Source organism: Branchiostoma lanceolatum, chromosome 16 (assembly GCF_035083965.1).
Source record: "Branchiostoma lanceolatum isolate klBraLanc5 chromosome 16, klBraLanc5.hap2, whole genome shotgun sequence".
NCBI classification, from domain to species: domain Eukaryota; kingdom Metazoa; phylum Chordata; class Leptocardii; order Amphioxiformes; family Branchiostomatidae; genus Branchiostoma; species Branchiostoma lanceolatum.
The window spans coordinates 2,134,606-2,143,827 of record NC_089737.1 but is presented as its reverse complement, the minus strand read 5'-3'; the positions used below and the strand labels follow the sequence as shown (position 1 = coordinate 2,143,827).

Sequence of the window (9,222 nt, the reverse complement as noted above, 5' to 3'; positions counted from 1 at the left end):
AACACAAAAAATGACGTCCTTTCGGTGGGCGTCTCGCTAAGAACACGAGGCTGCATTTCACCAGGCTGCAGAAATCTAAAATGTTCAAAAGAGATTTGTAGAAGGGAGAGTTGTGAAAAGGGGTGACGTTTACTGAAGTGCTGGTTCTTTTGTTGAGTTACTCATTTTAAAAGGTACAAAGGTCACAGAGTAAAGGCCTCTTGTTTTTCCGCGCAAAACCGACCTCTAGGTTTAACAAACACCGTAAATGAAAGCTAGCAGCCCAAAGGTTTATTCTAGCACTGCTGATAGAGCGTCACAATGTGATCACGAGGGGATCACTCATTTCAAGTCGAGAAAAATACAAATGAAGCTTTCTTGACACAACCAAAAGTACAGTGACTTTCGTACTGTCAACTATAAACTACAATACGAAAATACAAAATACTCTTAGAATTCTACTTACTAAACAATGCATGCTAACATACGTGAGTATCTATGATATACAATATTAGGTGGGGCTAAACATGAGTATTAGTATCTTTCCTAATAAAATGTTTCAATGTAAGGGCATAAGTGCAAGGTTATCAATAAGATAAGTAAGATGTCTAGGTGAAAAACATTTGCAAATCAAAAGTCTGTATGTAACGTTAGATATACTTATATCACTGATGAATTCAGTATTCAGCAATGGTCACTCTAAAAAAATTCAAAGTTGCACAACATGTCTACTTTCCATGCATGTCTTTTATGGCCCATAAAAACGTCAATTGAGGGCCCACAACATGATGTCATAGGAAAACAATAAAATTACCAAAATGAAACATTTGGATCATCCAGGGGGTGAAATAAGCTCCCTTTGTTGGGATAAATGGACAATACAGCCAACCAAACTGTTGAAACTGCACCCTGACAGGATAGTAGACTACATGTACCTGGGCAGAACAATGGATAATTCATGCACAGCTTGTCACATCTCTACCTGTACGTGCTAGACCAGGCTGGCTTATGTTTTATTAACAATTATCACAAGTAAGAAGTATAGGTGCAAAAGTTTCTTAGAGTTTTTGTTGTATCACAAGTTTTCGAATACGTTACAAATATTAACGTTCTTTTCAATGCATTCATGGTTGAAACTTTCATGACATTCTATTCAAATCACACTGATGCACTGTTGCATTGACACAATACTGAGGGGCATGTGTATTCATATATTTCAATACACCAGTACGTTAACGTTTTTTCTGAGGACAGTTAATGCTCTAATCTTTTTCCTATGGCAAACCACTACTCAGTGCGCTGGAAAAAAATTACTGGGTGCTAGTACCGCAGCAACAGTCTCTCTGAATCGCGACTTCCGTTGCAAAAGTCATACACATAAAAAGTTAGCTACATTCAAGTTACCTCTCCTTTGACTTTTGTAGTGAACGTACACAGAAGTAGAATGGCCAACATTCAGATCAAGATTCCATTTCTTGCATTTCCCAAACAACTCGGTATATTCACATTCCCCCGGATTGGTAACATTTTCCCTTTTCCTTCGGACGCACAATTTTGCACGTAAACGCTTTTAGCTAAAACCTTCGGTTGGCACATTAGATTTGTTTTTGTTGTTCAGCGTTTTGCCAAGCCTAAGTATTTGTCCAATACCCTACTTCAAGTGGACATGTGACGATATTACAATCCCTCCAGGATCTGACGTCATGGCTATAAGAAGCACTGATGCGTGAACACACAACAGTTATCACGTGAGAGCGCATGCGCACTAGCCCCGCTCTGAGAGGGCATGTGACTCTGACGTGAAAAGGTGAGCGTCCTGTAGGTCGTTCCGGGATCCTTTAAAAAGCAGATACGGTTTTACCTGAGCTCAAACCGCTGAGTTGTCTTGCGCTGAGTCTAGTGTCCACGCCGTCTTGGAGGAAACATGTTGAAGTTCGTTGCAGTCGGTAGGCATCTGTGACGTTTTATGCTAGTAACGCTTATCATATATACAGCGGAGCGATAGCAGTGGTCGCCCGATTTGTTTTGTGTACTAGTACATTATTAACCTGGGGCCAGCCGTTGATTTTTCGTAGCGAGGTTATAGGCCCAGCTACCGTTCAACCGTCCCTAAATCAGGCCGATCCCTTTGTTTAGGAGTCCTAGCCTTTAGCAGGCTCCGTTACAGATTTAGCCGGGGTGCGAATTCTTACATTTTCAAGTCACTAAAATGCTATTTAGTAGGGAGAGCGTATATACATACCTGATTCATACAGTAGCTGATTAGGCCAGATGTAGAGCTTTGGTTACCAAGCCATTTTGTGTGGGTAAAATAGCGTTGCCTTGTGTAGCGACGTATAACGTATTGCGGCAGAAACATCACAGGGGTCTCGTCAACATTAAACTTGACATAACCTTATGAACTATATATGCAGGGTTTTTCAAGGATGACTAGTATTCCTACATAATCAGGTCTAAGTAAATACTCTCCAAGCAGAGGTACCGGTTGTTGGGGAAAATTGTGACCCTTTTTATCCTTTTGTTGTCAGCTCTACCCGACAGCTGACAAAAAAGGGGCATGTGATAAGGTCACAATTTCTCCCAACAGCCTCTGTTTGAAGGGTTTTAGTAAAGACAATGTCATTTTGTAACCTTGCCTTTCTTTCTCTTTCCACACCAAGCGCTGTTGCTGGCCGCGTGCTCGGTGTGGGGAGATCAGTGCTGCACACCCAAACAATGGGAGAGCTTTGTCGGGATCGAGAACACAACGGCAGTGGACGGCATGATCAGTGAGTTGTATCACATTTACGCCGGTGCTCTTACGATTAGCATACGGCATCTATTTGTTACCGGGTCCCGGGTTGATTTCAACTCTGAATTAAAATCATTCCGGGGCCCGGCCGTGCCCCAAAATAGCCCGGTAGCCGTACGTTGTCCAAAGGAGCCATGTATGGGTAAACTATCCGGCGGGGCCCCTTTTTCCAATGGTGTCCGAAGCATTAGTCATAACTTTATTGCTCAATAATTATATAAGATACAACGTATGGCAACTTCTATTACTTGACAATAATAATAATAGAAAACTACTCGACTAAAAAATTTATACACAACATGAAAACATCACGAGATACCAAAGGAAATAAAAAAGACAGCTGGTGTTTGATGTACACAAATCTACCTGTGCAGTTTTATATCATTAATATGAATATGGACAATAGATAAAAGGATATTGGATAAGCATGAGAGCGTAGTGGAGCTCGGAAGTAAAGTTAACAAAGAACACAATGAGCTTTTAGATAACAGTTAATACGTCGATGAAGATAAGACATCTAGGTAATAAGATACACAAGATAACAGTTATTCATGCAACTGGATAATTTTTGTAAACTGTCAGGCGTTTCGGTGGCACTACCTTTCGTCAATGGCGGAGGTAAGGTAGACTGTCGAAGGATAGTGGATGCTACCTGAGATGTCTGACCATTTCAAGTGGTACAAGATCTTACCAGTTGCTTGAGTAACTGTTATCTTGTGTATCAAATTACCTGGATGTCTAACCTTCATAGACTTATATTGTACTGCTGTGTGTATTTATCATATGCTATTAGACAAAGATAATTATGGTTCGGTGTTCCACAGAGGTGACCCAGAGCTACGCCACTGAGTCCTACGACTTTGACAAGAAGAAGATTGCCGTGGTGCTTCCAGCGGTTGGCGTCAGGATTGTACAAGACTACAACAAGGTTAGCCACGTAATGACCATACCAGTACCAATCCTGTATTAGTTAGAGTATGGTAGTTAGATATACAGAAAAAAACAACTTATTTACAAATGCAGTGCCGTTATATGTTCTCTAAATCATGTTTTCTCCATACAGCACATGATGTACACCATTGTTGCGGGAATGTGTTTCACCACTCCTTGGCCTGCCCCCATGGTCAATTGTGTTCCCGGTACGTAACCGTATGAACCGTGTAGTTATTACGTAGTCTGGTGTGTATGGTGTGTGCATGTGACGTCACAAGTTGTAGATGTAAAATCCAAGATGGCGACCGAATATTCATAAAAACGTAATCATTCATATTCCGGTGCTCCTTTAATATTAGGCAAAAGGCATCAGAGAAAATAATCGCATCGACGAATTTTACACATGATGACGTTGTGCTCATCTTTAACTAATCAACATGGCGGACACTTTCTACGTCTTGGTCACGTGCACTAACTGCATTACGTCATGTGGAAGCTTGCAAATCAGACTACAGACGGAAATTAAACTGTTCTCCAACTCAGGAAAAATGTACTTACCGGAAATTTCGACTGGTTCTATTAAGCAATCTTCCGCGGCTTTCTGACCCAATCGCTCTGGACACGTGAGTTTTATTAACTTGTGACGTCAGCAATGGGTCAAAGGTCGTTGGAAGTCGATGACGCCCTCCTCTCCGCTTTTTTGAGTCGGAGAACAGTTTAAGTCTTCATGATATATTGTACCCACTCAGACGAACTTTCCTGCCAAGGGACCTATTGCACTTGTGCGTATATTCAAGCCCGCATGATTTGCGCATTAACATTTTTTTGTTTTAAGTAAAGTTTGCGGGGAACAAGTTGCTTTCTACTTTGACCCACCATTGTGCAGCCTAGTTTAATATCGAACAGAAGAAATGACTTCTTCGGCTGCAAACTTAACCTAAGCCAAAAGCATGTTAACGTGCAACTCATACGGACTCGTATATGTACGCACAAGTGTGAAGCACAGGGTGTAAAGTGTGGCCTATCAAACGGAAATTATGTGGATTAAGAATATTTCTTTTTGTATTCCTGCGTTGCAGATAACGCCACGTTGCTGGCAAGTTTTGAGATGGGCGGATCAGGCGGACTCATGATCGACCAGTATGACCTGCAGGCTTTCCTCCCTGGCTTCAAGGGGTACATGCAGTTGAGCAGGCCCGGCTGCCTGCCTATTTCACAGACGCAGTACTTCGGTGAGCGTTCTTTGTTAGCTTCGCCAAGAAGATTATGTTTTGGGTGCCGTTTATGTGTGAGTGAGTGTCTGTGTGTGTGTGTGTGTGAGTGTGTGTGTGTGGACAGGATAACCAGAGAATCTGTGGATGGATCCTTTTCATGATATTTGGTAGGTGGGTAGGGTCGGGAAAACAAAGGTCAAGTTCGCGAATGGGGCCCCTTGCAGCTTTTTAAGGCACTGCAATGTTTTTTTGTTGAATATCTGATATTCTGGACATGCTATGGTCATTATTTTTGAGTGGCAGATCGATCTTGTTGGTCCTGTATTTTGGGCTTTGTGCAACATTGTTGATAAGAAAGGGGTTCCACTCCGATATGCGAGATTCAAGCAAAACTTTCCATTTCAAACTGATTTTTCGACTTTTTTTCGTCATATTCGGTGGTGTCTCGTTACAATAAAGCTAGTGTGCCATCTTTCTTTTCGTGTACATTGGTATACATACATCAAAAGTCTCTGCTCGGTATTTGTATATTAAACAAAATTGACTCATTAACATGACTCGTGTTGCCTCCCCCTCCCATACACAGACTCGTATGTGACCATGTTTGGATTCACCAACGTCACTGAAGGCATCAAGGATCCTTCTGTGTTTGACATCCCCAGCCCTCCCTGCCCGGCCATGGACATCGACAACGTGGTGGTAAGATTTGCTTGTTTATCAAGGAAATATTATTGTCGGTCTGTTTGTTTGTTCGTCCGACGGGTGTGTGTTCAAGTTTGTTAAAGCTGGCCTGGGTCCAAGTTTGTTCCTGGGTCAGTTGTAACCGGAGACTGGCAGGATGTGAAGGTTGAGCTGGTCTGCGTCCAAATTTCCTCGGCAGGCTGGCAGGAAGTGAACGTTGGGTCAAAAGTCAGAAACCCGAGGATGGCATGTGCCCGAGAGTGGTGCATGTAACGTTTGAAATGGTTGTGTTACATTTTGTCAAGAAATCTACAAATTATTGATATTTCATGGAGGTAGACTCTATGAGATCTACATGTACGATCGTTGTTCATTTATGCAAAGCTTAATTGTCATGTCAGGCCTATTTAGTACAGTGTCTCGAATGGATCATGAATGGAAACATTTTCAGGGGTGCCAAAGAATGCATACGAATTTTACGGAATACATACGAATTTTACGGAATACATACGATCCATTACTAGAAACATACGATCCGTACGGAATACATACGATCCATTACTAGAAACATACGATCCGTACGGAATACATACGATCCATTACGCAGAAACATACGATCCGTACGGAATATATACGATCTATTACGCGGAATACATAACGATCCTTACGGAATACATACGATCCGTACTAATTTGGAGAAATGTCCTGATCACGTGACATCGGCGGCAAATTCAATATGGCGGACTCGGGATAACCATGCCAGTTCTTCGTACGATATCTTGGCTTATAAGAGCTTAATAATGGCGTATCCCATCCGGATAAACTCTAAAAATCTCAAGCTGCTCTAAATTAAGACTGATGTAGGCTTAGACCAACTAGGAGGACCAGACAAAGCTAGATTCGGTGCTAGCGCGATGGCCAGCAAATTAGTAAGGATCGTATGTATTCCGCGTAATGGATCGTATTTATTCCGTACGGATCGTATGTTTCTGCGTAATGGATCGTATGTATTCCGTACGGATCGTATGTTTCTAGAAATGGATCGTATGTATTCCTTAAAATTCGTATGTATTGCGTAAAATTCGTATGTATTCTTTGGCACCCCTGATTTTGGTGGAATACCGTGCGGTTTTTAGTGGTTAGTGATCACAGATAAAGCTCACAAGGCCAGCTTTGAAATCCTCATTCAGTCTTCAAGTTTCTCTTTTATTACACACAGAAGCCGCTGTTGTTCGAACCTGCACATCCATGACCTGGGAACGAGAGTCACCCATGACCTAGTCAGGGTCATACCCAGGGAACGATACAGCAACACCCTTGACTGTTGAAAAAGTAGTGACGTCATCTATCCGATTTGTAACAAATTGTCGACATATACCATAACCCTCTATATGCGAGAAATATCATACAATAGCTTGAAATATGTCATTTTCTACAGAAAAGTTGACTATAAAACGTCCAGAAGTTCAAGTTGCCTAATTAATGGTGAACGGATATGAAGTTGATGTAAATGATTTGATACTTGACCTCACACTTGAGACTGCATTGCAAATTTAACATTAACTGTCTTTAACAATACCTCTTCTTGGCAATAATGTTTGCTTTACAGCAAATGCCTTTTAGGAGAAATAAAATTGTGAACAATTGGCGTCTTTGATTTGTTTAACTGAAACTGTTGTAGTCCTTTGCTAGCACACACGTACACATACACACACACACACATACATACACACACACGCACAAAGAGAGAGAGAGAGAGAGAGAGGGAGAGAGAGAGAGAGAGGGAGAGAGTTAATTTTGTGAAGTGGTATGCTGGATTCACTGGTACAAAAAGATGCAGGTACACATACACTACAGACTCAAGATTAATTCAAATGCGTTAACAGGAAAACACAAAATATGCTGAAAAAGTCGCAGGCATCATCTAATGTTCTTTGAAATCAACACAATCTCAGACTACATGTAGCTCAAATGCTTTAACAGGAAAACATACGATATACAGAACAGGCATCATATTCTAGTACTTTGAAATTATCAAAACAGATCGCTGCAATAACGGTAATATCACATCACCTGTCGAAGCGTCTGTATTGGAGGTTAACTTCTGTACTGTCTCGAATGCTGCAATAATAGAAATCGCAGTAGGAGACGTTCGTGCACAGGATCTTCAGAGAGTAGTCTTCACCAAATATTTTTGGTTGCTGTAGAAATACATATATGTAGTAGAAACTGGCCAAATGGGGGTGAATAATTCGTCGGAAGGTTACGATTTCTTGGTGACATAGCTTTTGGTCTCGGCAATAAGTGGGGAATATAGATTTGGCCGCCAAGCAGCTTTTTTGGAACTAGGTGCTATTTTTTTTCGGTGGAAACTTTGAGAGAGAAAGTTTAAGAAGCTGTCGATGAACTTCCATGTGCAAGTATGAGTCCACTGAGTGCTTCTGTTTGCAGTGACTGTACGTTAACACTTCAAGCCTTTTCCCCGAGTAGGATTCTTCTAGCCTCCACAAGACCTTCTAAGGGGTTATAGATAGAAGAATCTTAGAAATGTAGGGTGAGATATTGGTCAGGAGAGTGAGCACTCGGCAAGGGGAACATTTCCCCTGCACGGGCAAATACAATCAATTGGTGGACAAACTCCCCTGGCAAATCATTCTCCCTATAGTCAGCATAGTTAGTCTGCTAGAGAAAAAGAAGAAATTTACTGCGCGACAGTTCTCACATGTACAATGTATATATATATATAACAACTTGTACATACATACATAAGAGTTGGACTATTGCTAATATCTAGTCAGCTCCCTGGCCCGCAGGTGTCAGATATTGTCAGCGAGTTATGTTCGAGCTTGTCAGCAGCTTGACTCGTCCTGAAGGATACCGACAGTCCGGACAGACAAGCCATTGTCAAGGGGAAAACACGCGTGCACGGCTAATGTAGGACAACACAAACAGCGGTTACGGAACCCTCTGTGCTCACACATTGTACAAATAGCAGATTTTCGCGCTTTGCCGCTGCTCGGCCCATTTCGTATTTCAACGTCGTTATCTTATGTTTAAACTGTGAATGAATGAATGAATGAATAGATAAGGAACCCTTCGTACTCACACATTGTATAAATGATGAATGAATGAATGACTAAGACCTTATTAAGTGCACGTTTTTGTCCAGCTAGGCTAAGTACTAGTACCTGTCACAACAAAGACATGTTTATAAACATGCCCATGTTGGTACGAGTATCGTAGTGTAGCATATAGGTTCGGCTTCTCCTCGCCTCTTGGTAGTGGTGAACTGTACGATTGCATGAGTTCAGTTACGGTCAAACCGCATGGGGAATTCAGATGGTTTTGCTCTGCCCCTGTGGTGTTTCAAGGTCTTTACCGTATCTTTAACCATGGTTATATGAAATTTGGAAGGTCATTTTCCAAACCCGAAGGGCACCCTTACATCTTGACTTCAATACAACATGCCCCTCCTCCTATACCATGATATTTTTCTTTACTCTATCATATAGAGATTTCAAATTGTAGAACTTGTCAGGGATTTCAAATGTGTAGTATCTAATGTTATACTACTGTTAATCTGAAATGACCAGTGTTGTTTACGTAAGAAAATAGCTTTCTGAT

General features: G+C 41.5%; 1 protein-coding gene across 1 annotated transcript; it reads left to right on the top strand.

Annotated features, from left to right (window-relative positions):
- Window positions 1–1,771: 1,771 nt before the first annotated feature.
- Window positions 1,772–7,246, top strand: LOC136421412 (uncharacterized). The gene is made up of 7 exons (XM_066408692.1): window positions 1,772–1,925; window positions 2,640–2,747; window positions 3,595–3,698; window positions 3,834–3,909; window positions 4,783–4,935; window positions 5,504–5,616; window positions 6,818–7,246. Exons 1-7 carry the CDS (start codon window positions 1,904–1,906, stop codon window positions 6,848–6,850), a joined length of 609 nt encoding a protein of 202 aa, XP_066264789.1. The 5' UTR covers window positions 1,772–1,903; the 3' UTR covers window positions 6,851–7,246.
- Window positions 7,247–9,222: the final 1,976 nt, after the last annotated feature.

Bases quoted from the DNA above. Each gene is read 5' to 3' on its own strand.
- LOC136421412 (XM_066408692.1), top strand. From the start codon at position 1,904: ATGTTGAAGTTCGTTGCAGTCG. The intron at 1,926-2,639 runs GTAGGCATCTGT...TTCCACACCAAG, and splicing joins GTTGAAGTTCGTTGCAGTCG to CGCTGTTGCTGGCCGCGTGC. The intron at 3,699-3,833 runs GTTAGCCACGTA...TTCTCCATACAG, and splicing joins TTGTACAAGACTACAACAAG to CACATGATGTACACCATTGT.